Below are 22,912 nucleotides of genomic sequence, written 5' to 3' on the forward strand. Positions count from 1 at the left end.
CCCAAACTGAAGGCTCTCATTATGCTACACTGATAACAGAAACACTCAAAACTGGTAGTAGATTGACTATAACAAAGAGTTTACATGGAAAATAATTTGATGTTTTAAGTTTATTCCAATTCAATAGTTTAAGAAAATACATTGATTCTGTTTGAGACAGATCAAGATATTGGAAAGAGCATTTATTTGGATATTAGGAGACGTTAGTCTGCTTGGGAAATTAAAAATTATGAATTAATGATGTCAAAGGTGCCTTCCAATTTTGGCAATTGCTTTAAGTGGTGTTGCTGTTCTTTTGGAGGGTGGAATAGAGAGGGGAACTTTGATATGGTTTCTATTTCAGATAAAAAATAAACACATAGAATATATTACATAAAATGTTACATTTATGTAATATATTATGGATAAATATACAATATATAATAGTGTGCAAATATACAGTATATAACATTTTATAAATATTATATAAACAATATATATTTTATAAATATTACAAAGCACATAGTTTATAAACATACTTATATATTATATAACTATAATATATAATATACCATGAAAAATGCATAATATATAATATTATATAACTATACACTTATATTTCTATAAATATACAACATAGTTTTATATGTGAATATTTTATATCAAGATAGACAGATGGTCAGTTAGATATTTGGGCTTATAAGAACTTTGTTCTGAATTTTTTGATACTGAAGAATGAATACTGGACTTGGAATCGGATGACTCCAATTTTTTATTATTGTTATTATTAATTTATTAGTTGTATGAGGTTGAATTAATCATTTCAGTTCTCTCTGTTTGCCTCAGTTTCTCCACCTATAAAATGAAGGTGCTGGACTAGATGGACTCAGTTTAGTTTGTATTGGGCTTCTCAAGTCCCCACATGGCTCTGAACCCCAGGGGATGAACTATTTTTAGTCCATCACACTCTACTCCTGGAGGGCTTCACCAGCCCCTCTTGGACTGGCTCAATTACCTTTTGGAGCTCTTATGCTCCCTTCCTTGCCAGCAGAGGCCGCAATTGTACACTTCTAGAATGTATACTAAAAGCAGAAAGAAAAGGAGATTTTCAATGACTTCCACTGAGAGGGGGATTTTGAGTGCTCACAGACTTCCACTTACTTTGTTGGCTACCGTGTATTGGTATGAGTACCGTTGCTTTCCGCTCTTATCTTCGTACACCGTTGGGACGATCTTCAAGATGTAATCATGCGATGCAAGGGCTGCCGGAAAGATGAAATAAGGAGCACCATCAATAAAGTTAAATTAGTGTTTAGCTTCCTATAATTAAAGAGTGTGTGTGTGTGTGTGTGTGTGTATGCATCCCCAACCTTATATTATACTCATGTTCCTCCTCAATGAAGTGGGGATAGTGATATCAGCCAATTTAATTCTATCTCCAAATTAACCCAATTAATAAAAAGCACTAAAGCTTGTACAAATAGAAAACACTGACGTCCTGTAAGTGGTTCCTTAATGACTTAGAAATGATCTGGCAGCATTCAGAAGATTAATATTCCCAATTCTCTTCACCACAGTCACTTTGCTTCATTATTTTCATCATCTAACCTTTGATAACAGGATAAAAAAGTTCTAAGAAACTAAGATAAACATCAGGTCTAGACCTCAGGTCACTGATGAACAAACTGAGGTGCAGTGAAATGACTTGCCCAAGGTCACACAACTAATAAATATTAGGGCTAGACCCAGATCTGTCTTCCTGCTCTACCACAATGGTCATTAATGTTCTTCTGGTTTCTCCCAGACACATCCTTTATACAATAAATTAAGAAACTAGAAAGCACAGTTGGAAGCAATTAGGGAAGCACTTACTTTACCTATTTGGCTTGATCTTATCTCCCTAGTTTTAGTCTAATCTAAGCAAACCTACATACTCTAGAATATTTTTTCCCTGGATAGAATTTTGCATAAGGAAGGTTTACTCTGGATCCTATACAAGGGATTTTTAGCTGTTGAATCATTTATAGACTATCATTAAATAGCATCTCATTTATAAGTGGACACAGTAGCTAGCATTCCTGGTTACTTGGGAACTTTGAAGAAACTACATACGTTCCAATGGCGTTGTGGTCTCAACAGTGTAGATATTCCCTCCACTGAGGCAGAATTTCTTATTACGTGGAATTTTAGTCCATTTCCTTCCATTAAATTCACTCTTTATAATCTATTAGGGGCCTTCCTTCCTCTAGATCAGAGGTTCTTAACCTCTTCTGTGCCATGGCAGTCTGGTAAAGCCTCAGAATATTTTTTTGTATAAAATAAAATAGGATTACAAAGAAAATCAATTATATTGAAATATGATTATCAAAATGATTTTTAAAAATATCAAGGTCTGATGGACTTGCTCGTTCCATCATTGCAACAATCAGGGACAATTTGGGGCTATCTGTAATGGAGAATACCATCTGTATCCAGAGAAAGAATTGTGGAGTTTAAACAAAGACCAAAGACTGTTACCTTTAACTTCGGAAAAAACCCTGTTATCTTATTATGTAATTTTGCTATCTCTTATACTTTATTTTTTTTTCCTTAAGAATATGATTTCTCTGTGGGCGGCTAGGTGGTGTAGCGGATAAAGCACCGGCCTTGGAGTCAGGAGTACTTGGGTTCAAATCCGGTCTCAGACACTTAATAATTACCTAGCTGTGTGGCCTTGGGCAAGCCACTTAACCTCATTTGTCTTGCAAAAACTTAAAAAAATATATGATTTCTCCCTCATCATATTCAACTTAGATCATGGAAACAATATAAAGACTAACAATCTGCCTTCTGTGGGGGTGGGGGGAGGAAAGATTAGGGAGAAAATTGTAAAACTCAAAATAAATAAAATCTTTCAAAAAAAATATCCAGGTCTTACACCTTTGGTTAAGAACATCTTTCCTATGTCTTTTTTTTAAAACTGGTAACACATTGACTGTATTACATCCAAAACCATTTCAATTCTTCACAATCTTTCAAGTCACCTACAATTTTGAGTTCCATGGTCCTAGGAATTATACTTATATAGCAATACTAGAAGAAAATTCATGTTGAATATTGACATTGTTGGATTTTTGAGTCAGGGAGCAGCTGCTGATTTCTAGCAACTTTTACCCATTCCCACCACTGCAAAATGGTACAGTGGAATGATATACATATTTTAGGTATAATTTTCTACATGTTATCTTCTCCTTAAAGGCAAAGATTGCTTCATTTTTTGTCTTTGTATCTCCAATAAATGGTTTATGTATGCTTATTGATTAATTGGTTGACCCAGGTTTGAATCCTAGATTTGTCACTTGAGACCTTGGCTAAAACTGAACCTTTCAAGCCTCAGTGTTCTTATCTGTAAAATCAGGAGGTCTGGACAATGATTTCAATGGTCCTTTCCCTCTCTAAAGCTGTATCCATCTCATCACTGCTGGAGAAGGAGAAGAGCATAAAATGAGGCTAAGGACAATTTTTTTTTCTGTTTTGTGGGTTGATTTGGCCAAAGAAATGATTATCTCATGGCCAGTCCTCTGATGGTCAGCATTCTGGGCATCGAACTTGGCTAGTCCTTGAAGAGCAGACACAGACTGTCACTGGGTGTGTGTGCCAAGCCCCCAAGACCAGTTCAACAGAACCTGCCAGATTTTGCACTATTTGCATAGTCTTTTAGAGCCCAGGACCACCTCCATGTAGTGCTAAAGCATCAAAGCAGCCCTTCTGCACAGGAGCCCTACTTGCTAGAATTAAAAACATTTATAATCACTATAACCAAGGACTCTCTGGAAAACACTCTATAAAATGTGTTGAAGACATCTGAATGAGTTGGTAGTTTTCTTCTGTAAGGATACATTATGGAAGAGGGGAAAAACACTGAAGTTGAGAGTCAGAAAAATTGGGTTCTATTCCTACCCAAGAATCAACTTACTGATTACGTGGCTGGGGCAAGTCACTGAACTGTTCTGAGTCTCAGTTTCCTTTCTGTAGAACGGGGAAAATATTATTTGTGCTATTTACCTCTCAGAGTGGTTCCAGGGAAATTTGTTCTACACCTCAAAATGCTATAGAACTATATATTCTAGGACTTACATAGTAGATTTAGAGCTGGAAGGGATTTCTGAATCTAGCTAGTCCAATCCTCTCATTTTGCAAGGAAATTAAGGTCCAGAAAGTTCAAATGACTTGCCAAAGGTTACAAAGGTAGTAGGCATCAGAGATGGAGTTTGAATGCTGGATCTCGTGACTCCAACTATGGTGTTCCCTGCCCCTTACCACATCCCCTCTTCTCCCCTTAGGCTACCATGCTTTCACACATAGGGTGCCCCAATCTCTCCCAACCCTTCTGACTACCTTTTCAGCTCCATCTCCCCACTAAGCAGGGAAGGGCAAAGAAGAGTCGATCATCTTCTTTATTTCTCTACACACAGCACACAGTACATATTTTTGTACTTTATAAGTTCTCCAAATGAAAGGGTCAGGTTGGCAAGAATTCTTATAGTGACTCTATCACGTGTTTTCTTGATACCCTGTATATCTAGAGCTTTGCATAAGTTGCTAGAAACCGTAACATCACAAGCCCATAGATCTCTCCAAAGAAAGAGGTCTCAGAGGCCATTGAGTCCAATCAACTTCAGAGGATAAATTTGAACCCAGATTTTTGAAATTAAGCTGACAATTTTAATTAAATTTAAATTAATTTAATTAAATTAACTGACAATGATCTCTGATCAAAAGGAGCTCAAAATTGATAGAATAAAAAAAGTATCGGATGGAGATGGGTTTGGATCCTAATAATTACAAAGGTATGTAGACCTTCTTTCAGGTTCTCATTATTCCTTCAATTATGAGGTAATTCCTAAGGTATCTTGTAGTTCCTGACATTCTACGTTTTACCTGACAAGGTGAAAATTCTGACTCAGGGAACAAAGTAGAAAAGCATGATCTTCTCTGGGAAAGAATGAGTTGGAGGGAACCTAGGTGACTCCTGTAGCCAGGAGGACCTGAGTTCAAATCTGACCTCAGACATTTGCTAGCTGAATGACCCTGGCCAAGTCACTTAACCATGATTGTGTCACCTCCCTCAAAAAAAAAAAAGAATGTGATTAAACTGCCCAGACTAGTTGCTGTGTATGGTAATAGCCTTGAGGGAAGAAGCTCATATGATGCAACTGCTCTCATAGATGTACAGTAGTCTCAGGATGGAGCACCAATCTACTGACTAAAGTGCTCCAGCAGCAAGAATTTTAAAAAATATAAAGAAAGCTAGAGGTTAGCAACAGGAGGGAGAAAGCAGAAGAAAAGAGACAGGGTTAGGCTATTATTTCTCTGGAATTGGCAGGGCAGTTCTTTCAGAGTTCCAGACTACTCTGGAGGGCTTTTCATCACAGAAAACATAAGGTCTTCAATTTTACTCAATAAAATTTTAATTCCGCTTTACAGCAAGAGAAGGACGGGATGAAACCACTGGCTCAACAATCTTGTCCTGTCCCCCTCACCCAATCTTTCCCAGGCCCCTTGGTCATTACTGGTGTATCCTTAAGCAGTGGATGGTTATTCCTTAGAACTTGCTAACACAGGAACCCTCCCAAGAGGAGAGAAAAAGTCTGCCATCTTTCCTGGACAAGTCACTCCATATCTGAAAGTCTCAGTTTTCTCTCTTCTATCCACTTTTACATGGCTCAACTATGAGCAAGGCACTGTGCTAAGTGCTGGCAATATAAAAAGAGGCAAAAGGTAGTCCCCACCCTCAAGAAGCTTACAATTAATAATGGAAGGAAGGGGAAAGGGAGAAAAATGACTGTACTAGATCTTCAGGCTCCCTTTATTGCTGCAAATACTCTGCTATATTTGGGACAATTTTCCCAGGCCATACTTTTGTTTCAAAAAATGCACGAAAACCTGAGTGGCATAAGTGTACATGTGAGTGTAAAGCTTATATGTGTAGGTATTCATATGTAGGGATATGTGTTTATCATAGGAAATGCCTAGAAGGGTAGGAAAACTAAAAGGCCACTTCAGGAATGGGGGCAGGTTAGAGAAAAATGGAAGAGCCAGACTTCAGATTGTAGAATTTTAAGAAGGGCAATGCTCTCAGTTTATAGAGAAAGAAACTGAGGCTGAGAGAGGATGCCCAGTTGAGCCAAGATTCCATCGTAAGCTTTCTGACTCCAAATCCTAGTTAGTGTTCTTTTTACTTTGCCATTATGGCCTCTTCCCAATGCAATAGTTGTTCCCATTGTGTGTTAGGTTCTAAGGACATAAAGATTAACAATGACACAGCACTGTATTCTGAAGGAACAGTCTTCTTTTCATCCATTAAATAGCCAATTCCAAGCCATCAGGTTAATTTAAGAGTGTTAGACCTAAAATCATGAAGATCTGGATTGAAATCAGAGTCTCAAATTCCTCATCTACAGAATGAGGATAATAACTGCACCTATGACCTGGGGAGCTGAGAGGCTCAAATGAGATAGCACAAAAAGAACTTTTTAAATCATGAAACTATCTTTATCAGCACCATTATTATTAGGACAGTTACAGTAGTGAGGCAGCAAGGTGGCAAAGTGGATAGAGTGCTAGGCCTGGATTCAGGTAGACTCAACTTTGTGAGTTCAAATCCAGTCTCAGATATTTATTAGCCATGTGACCCTGGGCAAGTCATTTGACCCTGCTTTTCTCAGTTTTCTCATCTGTCAAATGAGCTGGAGAAAGAAACAGCCACCATGCCAGTGTCTCTGACAAGAAAACTTTGAAGAGTAAAATACAGCTAAAAAGAATAAGCACCAACAGCCACAGTAGTCCTTGGGAATAGTCGTATTGCTAGTATGTCAAACTTAACCTAATGAACTGCATAAACAGACTAAATCTCGAGGTGTGGCTAGATTAGCAGTCTCAGCTTTCTCTCATTAAGGATCACCAGATTCTGATCCCAGAACTCAATAGCATTAGCTATAATTCTACTGGCTTTTGAGCAAGTAGTTATACTTTTGAATTCCTGTTGCATTAGAGACCCAGTGATAGGAACTTGCTTCCAATCTGAGATACATACGGTTAGAAGTGAGTTTGTCTGCTCCTCCCAGAGCGTTGAATGCTCCATGAATGTTTCGAACCTAGAGACAAACATAGCTTGTGACAATCATTTCTAATGAAGATCAGAGGAATTAAGAGAAGTTTATCATAGGATTTTAGATGTTCATTATCTTAGACAATTATTTCGAACAAGGGTACTTAACTTTTTAGGATCAGGGATACCTTGGGTGGTCTGGTGAAACCTGTAACACACTTACCAGAATGTTCTTTCTTTTTTTGAAGAGTGGGTTTCCCTATCTTGCCTAAACTGGAAGCAGACTCACAGGCTCAATCCCACTATTTAGCACAGAAGTTTCTGTCTTGAATTGGTTCAACCATTCTTAGACAGATTGGTGACCATCTGCACATGGGGATTGGCCAACTTAATGTCAAACTTAATGTGGACACCTAACAGTATAGTCCATTGCAACTCAGAATTCCTGAGTTTGAGATCCATCAGTCTCAACATGCCCAGTAGCTGGGATTTCATGTAAGTAAACACCATACCAGGGTTCAAAACAGTGTTGTTTTTATATTCATATCTGAAGGAAATGCCAACTTTGGTGTTAGCATTGGTGGTGTAAGATCCAAATAGAAACAGGGCCACTAAACCATAATAAGGATCTCTGTGGGCTGCATATTGACTTCTACTATATTTTTATTTATTTTGCTAAATATTTCTCAATTAGGGGGCGGCTAGGTGGTGCAGTGAATAGAGCACCAGCCTTGGAGTCAGGAATACCTGGGTTCAAATCCGACCTCAGACACTTAATAATTACCTAGCCATGTGGCCTTGGGCAAGCCACTTAGCCCCATTGCCTTGAAAAATCTAAAACAAAAAAATATTTCTCAATTAAATTTTAACCTGCTTTGAGCCATGGATGTTTCACACTTGAATTAGAGGAAAGTGAAAATAAAGATGTTAATTTTTTCCTATCCAAATTCATGTCCTGACTTGCCTAAAGTCATACAGGTGCAAATGATTAGGTTAGGATTTGAACCCAGTACCTTTGATTCCAATGCCAGCCTATTTCTCATGAATAAGAGGGGATTGGAGCTGGGTCTTGAAGGACTGAGTAGGTTTGCCCAAATGAAGGGGAAGGGGCAAAGGAGTTGTATTTCAGAGCACAGAGAGAGGGAAGAGTTCACTAGACAGGGCCTGGATCAGTTTGGCCAGAGCAGAGGATTTGGGCAGATGAGTATTTTGGAGATAAAGCTCAAAATATAGATGGGAGGGAAGGGAGTCTTCCTCTCTTCTCCTTTCCTTAAGAAATTAGAAAAATGATGATCTTAACCCTTAGGGGTTAACATTATCTTTTTATTCTCTCCAAGTCTTACAGTAAATGCATTTCTTTATTGATTCATTAGTCCACAATCTAAATGGTCTATATGAAATCCTGAATGCGTACCTATTTATAAAAGAAAAACTCTAAAGCCTTCCTTTAAGCTGACAAAGCTGATGAAATGCATTCCTCTAGAAATAAGTAACGCATGTACCTCTCCAAATATCTGCCGATCCACACCCTTCTGGTATGTCTAACCACTCTACTTGTACTCTGCATTTCAACCATTGCTTTCTTGCCTTTAAACATGCCAAGGCTTTCCAGATTTGGGTAAACCTTCATTTGGTACAGTCTTCCCCCACTTCCAACTGTTTTGTCCTTGCCCTTGTGCTACTTTAATAATTGTATTGATGACTTGGATGGAGATATAGTTAACACTTGTTAAAACTGCCTATGACACCAAGCAAGACATTCTAAATGACAAAATAGCCCATTGCAACTGACAAGTTAAAATGAGAAGTCAAATTAATAAGATGGATTTTAACAAATAAAATGCTAAGTCCAAGAAAATCAACTTCATGTGTCAAAGGGAAGGTCAGTATGGATAGATAGTTTATATGAAAAAAAAACAAAACAAAACTCCTTGGGCATTTTAGCAGGCGGCAATCTTGATGTACACTAGCAATGTAGCATACCAGACCAAAGAACTGATTGAATCTCAAGCTTCATTAAAAGAGGATTAACATCTAGGGCAAAGGAAGCAATAGCCCTGCTATATGCTATCCTGATCAGATCACATATTTGTTATTAAATGTTCGATTTTGGACATCAAGTTTCAGGAATGACTTTAATTAACAAGTTAGAGAATATCAAAGAGGGTGGAAGGAATAATAAATGGGATTGAGATCATGCAGTGAGGACTGATTGAAGTAAAGGGAGGTGCTTAATTTGGAGAAGAAAAGACTTGGGGGACAGTTTTGGGGCCCGGACAAGATAGTGTCTTTAAGTAATTTGAAGAGCTGCCAGATAAGGATTAGATTAGTTCTGTTTGAAGCCAGGGGTTGGAGCCAGGATGTTGCAGAGACACATTTAGACTCTATGTAAGGAAAAACTTTCCAATACTTAAATCTGTTTTAGGTTGTAATTTGGCTATCTCAGACCATGGTAGGTCTCTAGAGGAGGGTGGATGATCACTAGTTAAAGTCAGAGAAATAAAGAATTTATTAAGTCTTATTGTGTTCCAAGTAAAAAGAAAGAGTCCCTGCCCTCTAGAACCTTATGTTCTAATGGGGCCAAAACAAGGGCAAGCTGGAAATATAGTCTAGACAGTCAAGGTTTGAGATGAGCAGAAGTGAACTTTGCTATTGTGGATCTTTACTCAAATGAAGGCTGGGGGCAACTCATCAATCAGAGCTGGAGATAATGCCAAGAAAGGTTGCTGGGGTGGAGGCAGAAGAGTCAGAGAGTTGGAAGGTCAGGGGTTAAGTCAGGTTAGAAGTTAGTATCACTAGCATTCCTCAAATGGAAGTTCTGGGGTGGAACTCATTAACTGGAGAAGTAGGTTTTATAGATGGAATAACTATTAAGGTATGGCTTGGGATGGATGATCTCTGTGGTCCTTTCTAATTCCAAGATCCTATGATGCCATTCCATTTTGATACTTGTCCTTCCAGATCAAATGACTTTAATATCTCTACTTGTTATGATAATTTATCCATTATACATTCTTTCTCCTTGACCCCCCTAGAAGTTGTCTACCTTACTATTCAAATGAAATAATTTAATGAATGCCTTTAATTTCCTTTTTGTTGTTTTTGTTTTTGCAAGGCAATGGAGTTAAGTGACTTGCCCAAGGTCACACAGCCAGGTAATTATTAAGTGTCTGAGGCCAAATTTGAACTCAGGTCCTCCTGGGCCCCTCCAGGGCTGGTGCTCTATCCACTGCACCACCTAGCTGCCCCAAATGCCTTTAATTTCTTACACTATATTAAAATATTTAAAGAACAATTAATACAACCTGAAGAATTTCTAGACAAGCAATTTATTGAGAAATAGAATGAAACAGTTCAGTGTCTCTCAGAAGACAAGAATGTGAAAGATGTTTCTGTTGAAATTTTTTCACACCAGCAAAGACCTTCGATCATTATGTGTTACTGGTCAGAAATCTGTCTTTTTTATAACAGTGAAACATTTAAATGATAATTATCAGAATCTTTTAATTTTCAAATGGTCTTATAATGAATTCTAAAGTTTATCCAAAGGATCAGTTTATAATGCTGAAAAACATCTTCTGAAGGCATTTGAACAGTTACAGCAACTACATTATAAGAGCAATGGAGAGAATATTAGTCAATACACAGAGAGAATAGCAACTGGTCAAATTGCTCTCAGGCAATAGTACAATTATAGACATTCTACAAAAGCATCCAAACTGCACTACAAATATTAGGCAGGTGGCAGCATCATCATTGACACAGTTGTGAGTTTGACCAGCAGTTTAGGTCTCTGAATAAATTAAATTATGTCCCCTTTAAAGCTGAGATGTCTCAGGGTCATAAAAGTTAGCATTATGACTTATAAAATTTCTTTTATTGTAAGGCATTTTCTAAAAGATTTGGGTAAACGGTACAGTCTTCCCCCACTTCCAACTGTTTTGTCCTTGCCCTTGTGCTACTTTAATAATTGTATTGATGACTTGAATGAAGACATAGCTAACACTTGTTAAAACTGCATATGACACCAAGCAGGACATTCTAGATGACAAAATAGCCCATTGCAACTGACAAGTTAAAATGAGAAGCCAAATTAATAAGATGGATTTTGCCCAGGGTCTATATGTAGTCTTTTTTTTTTTAGGTTTTTGCAAGGCAAATGGGGTTAAGTGGCTTGCCCAAGGCCACACAACTAGGTAATTATTAAGTGTCTGAGACCGGATTTGAACCCAGGTACTCCTGACTCCAAGGCTCCACTACGCCACCTAGCCACCCCTATATGTAGTCTTTAAGAAGCCCTTCCTTAAAATTTAAAAGATCATTGAAATTTGAGTTATTTCTTAAATTCTTACAGATATATTTATAGGTCACCTTTAGGTATTTGACTTACTGAACAGTTGAAACAATTTTTGGTTTTGGTGTTTTGCTTTGGCTGACTTTTGTTATATTTAGATTTCAAAGAATTATAGAATTCTTAGTATATATTTATATGCATTTGAGAAACACATTTTTAGTTAAAACATTAGAAAAGAATAAAATTTAATCATTTTGTCAAAAATATATACATAATGGCACATAGAAAGCATTATGTAAATGTTAATTATTGTCACTTTACTGAAACAGTTCAATGGTGACTAAAAATCTTCTGCTATGATCAAGAGAGTTCTTTTTCACTACACCCGATAATGTCAGCAACTTCCTTCTGAATGCTCTTAAACCTGGACTTTTGTGACTCAGTGGTTTCCTCTTTCCTCTCTGACTCTCTTCCCCGTGTTGTTTTTCTTCCCTTTGTCAACTGAGGTTGACCACAAAATTGTTCATGCTACTTCTCACATAATTCCATTCTCAAGAAGCTTGTCTATTCACATGATGTTCTATTACTTCCTGTATAGAGTTCCCAGATCCAAATTTCTAGCCTTGACCTCTCGCTGCCTTCTAGAGTTCCGCATCTCTAATCGTTTAAGAGCATGAACTTTTGTTTAAGGGGGAAGAATACAGGCAATTTCCCCCCCTCTAACAAGTAATCAATACTTATCAATTACCTCCTTCTATGGACAAGGCAGATGCAAGCCAAGAAAAAGCTCAAATATAACAATATAGAAATAGGAACTAGAACTTTTGAATGAGGGGGAGGGATACAGGGAGTTTCCCCTCTAATAATCAATAAAGACATCAATCACTTCCTTCTATACACCAGGCATATGCAAACCAAGGAAAAGTTCAAATATAAAAGTATAAGAATAGGAACTAGATCCTGTGACTTCACTGTTATAGCCTTCTACCAAAGCAAGACCTTTATTGTGACTTTTAATCTAAGAGCTTCGCTAGAAGCACTGGGCAATAAGTGACTTGCTCAACATCAGTCCAAGTAAGACTTTAACCTAGAACTTGATCTTTCTAAGATCAGTTCCCTATTTATTTTACATGCTGCCTCTCATAGAAAAATATATTTAATAATAGGCAACATTTATATATATAATATTATATAGTATATAGGGCACTCACTGTACTAAACATTTCATAATTATTTCATTTGAGGCTTATAAAAGATCCTTACAAAGGAGATTGGTATTATTATTATTATTATTCTCATATTGCTGATGAGAAAACTGAGGCAAAAGAGTTTTCAAGTCTACTTGCCCAGGGTCATAAAGCTAGGAATTGTCTGAAGCTGTATTTGAACTTCAGTCTTCCTGACTCCTGGGCTGGTGCTCTATCCACTCTGCCTCCTAGCTAAATACAAGGTGATCTATGGAGGTGGGATAGAGCATATAAAGAAAGTTCATAGAGAATCTAAGAGGCAGAGGGTGGGTGACTGAGTGATAGCCAGTGAAGAGATGAGAGAGATAACATCTTGGATGAGGAATAACAAAGCAAGTTTGGCTGGATTAGTAAGTGTGTTAAGGGATATTACATATAATAAGTCTGGAAAGGAAGGCTGGACCCAGCTTGTGACCATCTTAAAATGCCAAACACAGGAGACTGTATTGAATCCTGGAACCAGAGAGCCACTGAAGTTTCCTGAGCAGAGGAATAATGCAGTCAAACTTGCATTTTGGCAGCTGTGTGAAAGATAGATCAGGAGTAGGAAGAAATTTGAAGCAGAGAGGTCAATTAAAGAGGCTATTAAAGTTTGGGCAAGAGGTGATGAAAAGGTGACCTCAATGCTACTGTACTTGCCAAAAATCTGTCACTTCTTTCAAATATTTCCACTGTTGTCAATACCACTTCAATCTTCCCAGGCCACCATCCTTAAAACATGGGATTCATTTTACATTGGATTTCTTTTACCTCTTGGATTTCATCCATCACCAAATTCTGTCAATCCCCTTGTCATCCCCAACCCCTGACACTCCTCCCCCATCCTCCAATGTCATCTCATCACAGCAAATCTCCTGGTTCAGCTCCTCATATATTCATAACTGACCCAGTTTTAGGGTCTTTAGCCTTTCTTTCCTCCAACCCATTTTACATTTGCATGCAGAGGCTATCATAAGCATCTTCATGTACATAGTCTATTCTTAAAAATCACTATTTATTTATTTTGAGCTATCTTTTTTAAATTGTAAATTCTAAATTCTGTCCCTCACTCCAACCCTCTCCCACCTACTGAGAAGATAAGGAATATATTATCAATTATACATGCAAATTAGCCTATCTTAAAAAGCTAGAAAAGATACATACTATTATTATCCTCATTTTTTTTAGTTTAGTTTTTTTTTTTTGCAATGCAATGGGGTTAAATGGCTTGCCCAAGGCCACACAGCTAGGTAATTATTAAGTGTCTGAGACCAGATTTGAACCCAGGTATTCCTGACTCCAGGGCTGGTGCTTTATCCACTGTACCACCTAGCTGCCCCTTATTATCCTCATTTTACAGTTGAGAGAACTCAGGCAAATAGAGGCTAAGTGACTTACCCAGGGTCACACAGCTAATACATGTCTGAAGCTGTATTTGAATTCAAATCTTCCTTATTCCTGGTCCAACATTCTACCATGCCACCAGTTGCTTCTAGTTTCACTACCCCATGAAGGCTGTCCAAGGTCATAGAACCATTTAGTGGAAGATGAGGTTAAGCCCAATATTCAGAACTTCTATTCAAGTGTGCATATCTTCTTTTTTTTTTTAGGTTTTTTTTGAAAGGCAAATGGGGTTAAGTGGCTTGCCCAAGGCCACACAACTAGGTAATTATTAAGTGTCTGAGACTGGATTTGAACCCAGGTACTCCTGACTCCAGGGCCGGTGCTTTATCCACTGCACCACCTAGCCTCCCCAATGTGCATATCTTCTTCACTTAACTATGGTCTATCACATCCTTTAGATTAAGAGATAGCTATGTGTTATAATAGGTAGAACAATGGACCCGGAGTCAGAAAGACTTGAGTTCAAATCCCAACTCAGATACCTATTCTTGGCTTTAACTTTAGCCTCAGTTTCCTCATCAGTAAAATGGAGATAATAATAGCACTATTTTGCAGAATAAAATGCTTGTTTTGAGGACATAATGTTATCACAATAATATTTGTAAAGCCCTTTAGAAACCGTAAAGTGTAAGCTATTATTATTTCTTATTTTTACAAATATATTTAGAATAGATTTTTTTTTGGTTGCTATGCCCTTTGGATACCACACATAGCTGGCAACTCACAAGCATCAATTAGTTAATTCCATGGATACTCATGAAAAAGAAATGGCAAAGGAGACATCAAAGATATACATAACTGAAAAAAGAGGTGGGCCAGTCATGTCGTCAGAGTAAAGGATAACAAGATGCTTGTGCTTGAAACTTTACTGTTATCATTGAATGATGGGTCCAAAATCAGAGAACCTAGATTCAGATCCTGACTCTGCCAATTTTTTCTTAGATAACCTTGGGCAAGTTGTTTAAGCTCTTTGAGTCCTATTTGGGTTCCTATTCTGTAAAAAAGAGAGGGTCACTTGAGATGGTATCTAAGGTTCATTTTAACTCTAGATCTTGGTTCACATGAAGTCCCCCAGTATTTTGGGACAATCCTCTAAGGAAGATTTTACAGAGATGCTGGGAAAAGAATCTTACAGGATAAAAAGATGTTGCAATATGCTTTGGGAAAAGGACTACTCATACCAATAAGATGAGAGACCTACTGAAGGATATATATTTGTATGGGAAATTTGGGGAGGCCTGGACCCTGGCCCTTTAGTGAAGAAAGAACAGAACTAGGAACAAACATTGACAAGATCTCATGAAAACAAAAAGCAAAGTTAATTTCTCTATCCTCAAATCCTTTCCAAAGAAAAACTAAGAAGTTTGAAAGTTTGGATGTGGCTGGTCATGGAACAGGTTGTTAAGAAGACAACAGCATGAGCTATTCATGTTGGGAAACTAATAATGTAGCTATGGAATGAGTATGTGTGTGTGTGTATGCATGTAGTATGTATGTATGTGTGTGTATGTGTGTAAATAAGGGAATGTAAGAGAAAAAGAAAAAGACAAAGCACCAAGGTCTTGTGGGGTCAAACCAAAGCAGGTAATAGGAGTGCAGCAGAAATCAGGGTTTGAACCAAGTTAAATGTCAATCTAAGGGTAGTAATTTTTGTTTTTTTAGGTTTTTGCAAGGCAAATGGGGTTAAGTGGCTTGCCCAAGGCCACACAGCTGGGTAATTAGTAAGTGTCTGAGACCAGATGTGAACCCAGGTACTCCTGACTTCAAGGCCAGTGCTTTATCCACTGCACCACCTAGCCGCCCCTCTAAGGGCAGTAATCTAAATGCCAATGAGGCCGGAGGATGAAGGAGATACTGAAGTTCATCTTGGGGAACTGAAAAAAGTAGAACTGATTTTCTTTAGAAGAATTCTCAATAAATGTTGGGAGAGGGGTAGCTAGGTGGTACAGTTAAATAGAGCACAGGTCCTGGAGTTAGGAGGATCTGAGTTCACATCTGACCTCAGACACTAACTAATTACCCAGCTGTGTGCCCTTGGACAAGTCACTTAACTCCATTGCTTTGCAAAAAAATTTAAAAAAAAACATTGGGAGAGAAAAAAAAGAAGTTACGTCCGGATGGAATCAAGGTTTCTCTTCCTTAGTCTACTCCCTGCCCAGAAAGGGTGGAGGACCCAGGAGACATCTAACCTACTTTTGCCCCTTCTGAATCTACAATTCCACTCCACCCACCAATGGCAATAGCCTTTTGAATGCATGAGATCATAAGCAAAAAGGGTCTTCCCAAGAGTAAAGGCTATCCTCCCCTTAAATGACCCCTTCTACATATATTCCCCATTCACTTAGAAATAACAAACCTCTCCTGGTCTCTGTATCAGAACTTCAAGTAGAGTGAGAACTCACCTGTAATGTGTCTCCAAAGGACAGCTTGTGGATGACATGAGTCATGTCTGGATTCTGGGGCTGTGCAGTGGCACTGTGTGTTGATACATGAAAGTTGCCAGGGACCTATTTGGGCCAATAGCCCACAGGGCAAAAAACAAACTTTTAGAAAAAATGTCCCCTTTCCTCCTCTCCTGATGCTATCTATGAAAAATCGGGCAGAAATCATAAAACTTGAGTATATCTTATCCAAACTGGGATGTTAAGGAGGACTCTGGGTTATGGTTCAAATGTCAGGATGCTTCATAGGGAAGAGAAGGGGGAACAAGCATTTATTTAATGCCCACTCTGTGCCAGGCTCTTTACAAATATGATCTCACCTTGGGGGAAAATAATATCTTTTCAAGTGATGCATTGTGGGAGAATAAGGGGAAGTGTCTATAGCAGGTGGAAAAGCCTTATCATACTTTGAAGACAATGAAGCCAGTTTCTTAAATGCTTTTGGATTGTAGATCATTTTATCTAAATTTTAGACTTTGTTCAGTACTTAACACAGTGTTCTATGGTTAGCAGATAATTAATGTTTGTTAAATTGCCCACATCAATGAAGAATGAATCTACCCTTCAAGTGAGTGATCATCCAGACCTTTAGTGTTCCAAAGACCAAATGGCCATAAATTTTTCACTTCTTGTTCCTAACTGGGCTTCTTTTTTTTGGAGTTTCTCTACAATCCAAATCATCTTGCACACAGCTGCTAGATTGCTATTCCTAAAGAACAGCCTACATCACTCCCTTGATCAAAAAAGCTCCCGGGGCCCTATTACCTCTAGGATCAAATACAGATTCCTTGACTTGTTACTAAAAGCCCATCTACATCCCTCTTCCACCTACATTTCAGACTTATTACACCTTATTCCCCTACTACACTTTACATTTCAGCCAATCATCCTGGTTTGTTCTTATTAAAAGATGTGTATCCCTACTGCCACATCTAGAATATCTCCTCATCTCATCTCTGCTTCTTAGAAGCTCTGGATTTCTTCAAAGCCCATCCCACCCACTGGTTGATCATCTCCATCATTACTTAGTGTTTAACTTTTCACACATTTATTTTGTATTTAGCCTCCAAATTGGACCACCTGAGGTCATACCTGGGAGGAGTTAAGAGCACTCAGCTTTGCACTCCCTGAGACAATGAATACTTAGCTTCATCCTGGCCATTCTCTTCCCAGCTCTTTTTCCCTCTAAAATGGGGATAAAAATGGGAATTGGAACTCCCAGGTAAGTAAGTAATCTCCCTCTACTGGGACTGGGACTCTCAGAGGATAAAGTGAGTCACCAGAGTTGCACAGCAAATATATGTTAAAGACCAGACTTGAACCAGGTCTTCCCAGTTTTGAGACCATCTACCAATATTCCCAAACTGCTTCTCAGGAGAATTATAATCAAATTACCACTACCATTGTTTCTGGAAAGTGTTTTAGTAGACTTCTCTACTGGGGGTAGCTACTAGGATTCAGCTTCCTGAACTCTAATCTGGCTTCAGACACATATCAGCTCTGTGACCCTCAGCAAGTCACTTAACCCTGTTTACCTCAGTTTCTTTATCTGTCAAATGACCTGGAGAAGGAAATGGCAAACTACTTTGCCAAGAAAACCCCAAAGAATCAGACAATTGTTCCACTCACCATCTTTGTGACTTCTCAGACTCCCTTCCCTGGCCACTACTCCCAATATGTGTGATTTCCCCCATTAGAATATCCTTGAGATATCCCACCTTTGCATTTGATTCTTTAGCATTTAGCATAGTTCTTGGTCCATAGTAATCAATGGTTTAATCAATGACTTTCATTCATGTATATTGTTACTTATATGTGAGCATCTTGTTTCTCTCAAAGTAATATAAGCTGTTTGAGGTATCTACTGTTCTGTTTTTGTTTCTGTTTTTCCAGCACCAAGCAGAGGGTGTGACACATAGTAAATGCTTAATAAATATTAGCTGAATGAGTAAGAATTTCTATGACTTTCACTAGGATTCTATAATCTCTAGAGTTTTCTTCATCTGATAGCAATCTGACAATCACAAAATCTAGTCTTAGATCTGAGTATTGAGATCCATTAATTTAAATGATTCAGAGAGCTCCCAATACTTGATATTTGCATCCGAATACCCCTCCTTCCCCTCCCCAAGCAAGTCTGACTCAATAATTTATTTCTATACTAGTTTCTCTCTCACCCTCTCTTCTGTCCCCATCACCAGGACACTGATCACATCACAATTTTATAGAAAAGGATGACTCATGAAAGCAAGTATTGGCTTGTAGAAATGAGGGATTTTAAGGGCATGTAATTTGTAAACCCATGTAGCCTTCACTAATGGATTTAAAAACATATGGTGCCAATCATATAATGCCTGCCTAAAACCTGACTACCTTCTGCTGACTCAGTGAGTCAGTTAACTCCAAAAAAATGCTGCCCACTGAGGTTTCAAACCGTTTTAACCAAGTAGTTGAGCTGCCAATACAGTATGAAATATCCAAGCTCCAACATCATTTGTTTTGAATGTATAGTAGCTATTCTGGCTTTCCAGTATGGAAATTTATTTGTAAATTTAAATCAAGCTAAGCTCCCCACGGTTTAAAGGTGAGCAATGGAAAGAGGTAAATTTATAAGCTTCTTGAAAACTTTGATACAAAATGAGAGGGATCAAAGTCATGTTATTCAAATTGCAAAATGAAAATAGCCATCTCTAAACTTCACAACTAATGTCATTACTTTAATGTTACTATCTTTCAAAAGCTATCAGTAATAATGACTGTCATTAGTAGATTACAGAGGCAGAGAAGAGTAGTTTTCTTCAAAGTCAGGAAGATTGGGGTTGCAGTGTTGCCATAGATGCCACATTCCTGGGAGACCCCAGCTGAGCAAGTTCCTTCACTTCTCAGGGCTCAAGACTCATAAGTCATAGAGATTTCAATCTGCAATGTGAGAGGGGGTTTCCTCACTCAATCTGGACCATCTTGAAGATCCATAAAGGAAAGTTTTTGCCAGAGGAAATTCTTGGCATCAGAAATCTATATGATTTTATCAATGAAAATAACATTAAGAAGAAGCAATGTCAATAGCAAGCACTGCTTGCTATTGAAACCTTCTATTAAGTGTTATCCCCTCCCTTAGAATATAAACTTCTTGAAAGTAGGAACTGTTTTACTTTTCTATTTACCCTCAGCATAGTGTTTTATGACAAAACTATTTAATCAATGCTTTAATCTTCAGTTCTGGTCCCTTTGTGCAAATTATGTCATATATATATTAATATATTATCTCATTTAAGCCTCATAAAGTACTTATAATTGTGTACTACAGGTTTTATTGTTCCTACTTTATGGATGAGGAAAAGGAGGTTAGGTGACTTGTTCTAGGTCATATATCTAGTAACTGTTCAAGATCAGTTTTGAACTCAAATCATCCTTTCAAATATAGAACTCTTCTACACAATGTTGCCTTTCATCTCTGTGTGTGTGTCTTTAAATCTTATTTCTTATTTCTTAAATCTTATTAAACTTTAAATCTTATTTCCCTCAATGGAATGTAAGTTCCCTAAGGACAAGGTAGTTTCATTTTTGCCTCTGTATTCCTCAACTCTAGTACAATGGCAGCTAGATGGTACAGTGGAGCTTCAAGTGAAGAGAATCATCTATCTGAGTTCAAATCTGGGCTTCAGAAACTAACTGTGTGTCCCTGGTGAAGTCACTTAATTTTGTTTGCCTCAGTTTCCTCATCCGTAAAAAAAGCTGGGGAACAAAATAGCAAATCCCTCTAATATCTTTGACAAGAAAACATCAAATGGGTTCACAAATATCAAAAATTATAATGGCTGACATAATAAATGCTAAGTAAATGCTTATTGAATGAATGAATAGAATAAGGTCTACTGGAGAAAGGCTCAGAGATACTAACTGAAAGAAGAATTCACATTAACTCTGCACAAAAAAGGTCTATCAGTATCTAAGTCTGACTCCGGGCAAAAATGTGCAAGTCCACTCCTATTTTTGATGTCCATACAATATCTTTAATTTCCCTCTTCAGGGTGAAATGACATGAATGAAATTTGAAACTCTTAATTTGGTCTCTGGAAAAAAGCCAGGTTTATAGGTCATTCATGCTTCTGTTTTCAATTTGTGTTCTTTGGAAAACAAAGTTTATGAAACAGTCCTTTCAAAACTGAAATAGAATATGACCCTAGGGAAGAAAGGAAGACTTCTGAGCTCCAGACTCAGGAGATCAAGCTGGGGAGCAGATTGATTACTTTGGCATCCTATAAACTTTGCTTTTGCCCTCTGAGTAAGAAAGACAGCATGGTATAACTGGAAAAAGGCTGGCCTTGCAATTGGGAAGATGAAGGAATAGTGTCTAAGACAATTATGTCAGTCTAAATTATGGACAAATCTATGAGAGAATTTCTTAAACTGATGAAATCACAAGCCCCAATTCCCCCAAGATTCTGCATTAAGTCCTTTCCTGATCCCTTATTCTTGTGTGGTGGTAGACCTTGGTTCTCAAAGGTTTCCAACAGAATTGAAACTCTAGCAAAATCTACTACTGAGCAAGTCTTTCAGTGAAGGTCCATCTCTTTTCTGCCCTCATGGAACCTGCTTTGGTCAGGTGAGGGGGGGCTTGGCACTTGGTACTCTTGAAGTTAACTGGTTACAATGAGAGTGATGGTAGGTTCTCATTAACTGTCCATTTACCCTTGCTTCTCACCTCTTTCAAGATTCTTTAGAGAAGTTGGAAATGAAAGGTTTCTGGTTAGCATGGGATGGAGTTCACATGTAAATGACACGTTTAAATGGTGAACTGGTTCAATGGTATAATGTCCTTTATTTTAGGACTACTTTTCTCCTTGTCTTATCATTGATCAAGCCTTTTTAAACCACAAACAAACCTTGATAATTCTTACCATATGCCTCTTTTGTTTTATATACATGCGATTGAAAAAAACTAGTAAAAATTATTAAACCATGATTACTGGGTCTACTACAAAGTTAATGCCAACTGGGTCCTTATAATTGCAATGCAATCCTACTTTTGCTCCCTAACCAAGTACCTTTCTCACTTACCACCACAACAACTGTTCCAACAAATTTTCTTCTCTCCTCAACCTCCCATTTTATTCCTTTCTCCTTAATTCCCATCTTCGCTGAGGACTTTATGAAAACTGAAGACATTAACCAAGGGATATTTTTTATCCCTCCTCCTCCATCTCACAATCCCCCTCTGAAATCATCTACTCTCTTCTCCTTCACATTTCAGTCTCTAGTGCTGAGGTAACTTTGCTGCTTACAAAGGTCAGCAGCCCTACATGTACTCTCTTTTTTTTTTCTTTTCTTTTTTTTTTAAGGTTTTTGCAAGGCAAATGGGGTTAAGTAGCTTGCCCAAGGTCACACAGCTTGGTAATTATTAAGTGTCTGAGGCTGAATTTGAACTCAGGTACTCCTGACTCCAAGGCTGGTACTCTATTCACTGCGCCACCTAGCTGCCCCTGCATGTACTCTCTGTGTTTTTCTGAATTTCTGTCTATTTTCTGTGTGACCCCAGCATGTGATCAATTTTTTTTTTTTAGATTTTTCAAGGCAATGGGGTTAAGTGGCTTGCCCAAGGCCACACAGCTAGGTAATTATTAAGTATCTGAGGTTGAACCCAGGTGCTCCTGACTCCAAGGCCAGTGTTCTATCCATTGCGCCACCTAGCCACCCCTACATGTACTCTCAATCCCATCTCTTCCCATCTTTTTCAACAGATTGTTTCTACCCAAGTCCCTAGTCTCTGTCTAATCTTAAGCCTTTTATTATCTACTTGTTCCTTCCCTACTACTTTCAAACATGTCCAATCTCTCTATCCTTTTTTTTTTTAAAGGATTTTGCAAAGCAATGGGTTTAAGTGGCTTGCCCAAGGCCACACAGCTAGGTAATTATTAAGTGTCTGAGGCTGCATTTGAACTCAGGTACTCCTAACTCCAGGGCCAGTGTTCTATCCACTGTGCCACTGTGCCACCTAACCACCCCTAATCTCTCTATCCTTAAAAAGTCTTGATACTGCATCTGCTAGCCACTGTCCCCTTCTCTTCTAATTCTCTTCTTCTCAGTTTCTTCTCTTTGACAGTCATCTTCAATTACAGACCTCATCATTCAACCACTATTGCTCTCCTCAAATTTCCAATGTATTTAACATCAAAATTAATTACAAAATACTTTTTCAACTTTCATGACTCTGTCCTGCAGCCTTTTTTCTCTCTGTATTTTCTCAGGTGATAAATTAACTCACCAGCCTCTAATGGAACTGAGGTTCAATTATCATCTCTATTAGATAATTCATACATTAATTTGTGTAAATCTAGTTTCTCTCTTGAGTTTCAGTCCCTGGCACTACAAACTATCTGGCCTATAGATATTTCAGAGGAAGGAAGGAAGGAAGGAAGGAAAGAAGGAAGGAAGGAAGGGAGGGAGGGAGGGAGGGAGGGAGGGAGAAAGAAAGAAA

General features: G+C 38.1%; 1 protein-coding gene across 3 annotated transcripts in view; it reads right to left on the bottom strand.

Annotated features, from left to right (window-relative positions):
* Positions 1-22,912, bottom strand: part of ERGIC1 (endoplasmic reticulum-golgi intermediate compartment 1) — a 147,473-nt gene that overhangs the window by 25,702 nt on the left and 98,859 nt on the right. For all 3 annotated transcript variants that reach the window (XM_074212402.1, XM_074212403.1, XM_074212404.1), the window contains 3 exons: positions 16,396-16,500; positions 7,055-7,115; positions 1,141-1,241 (listed from right to left, as the gene is read on the bottom strand). In XM_074212402.1, the coding sequence (XP_074068503.1) occupies positions 1,141-1,241; positions 7,055-7,115; positions 16,396-16,500 (267 nt within the window). The remainder of the gene's footprint in view (positions 1-1,140; positions 1,242-7,054; positions 7,116-16,395; positions 16,501-22,912) is intronic.

The sequence above is a fragment of the Macrotis lagotis genome, chromosome 1 (genome assembly GCF_037893015.1).
Source record: "Macrotis lagotis isolate mMagLag1 chromosome 1, bilby.v1.9.chrom.fasta, whole genome shotgun sequence".
NCBI classification, from domain to species: Eukaryota; Metazoa; Chordata; class Mammalia; order Peramelemorphia; family Peramelidae; genus Macrotis; species Macrotis lagotis.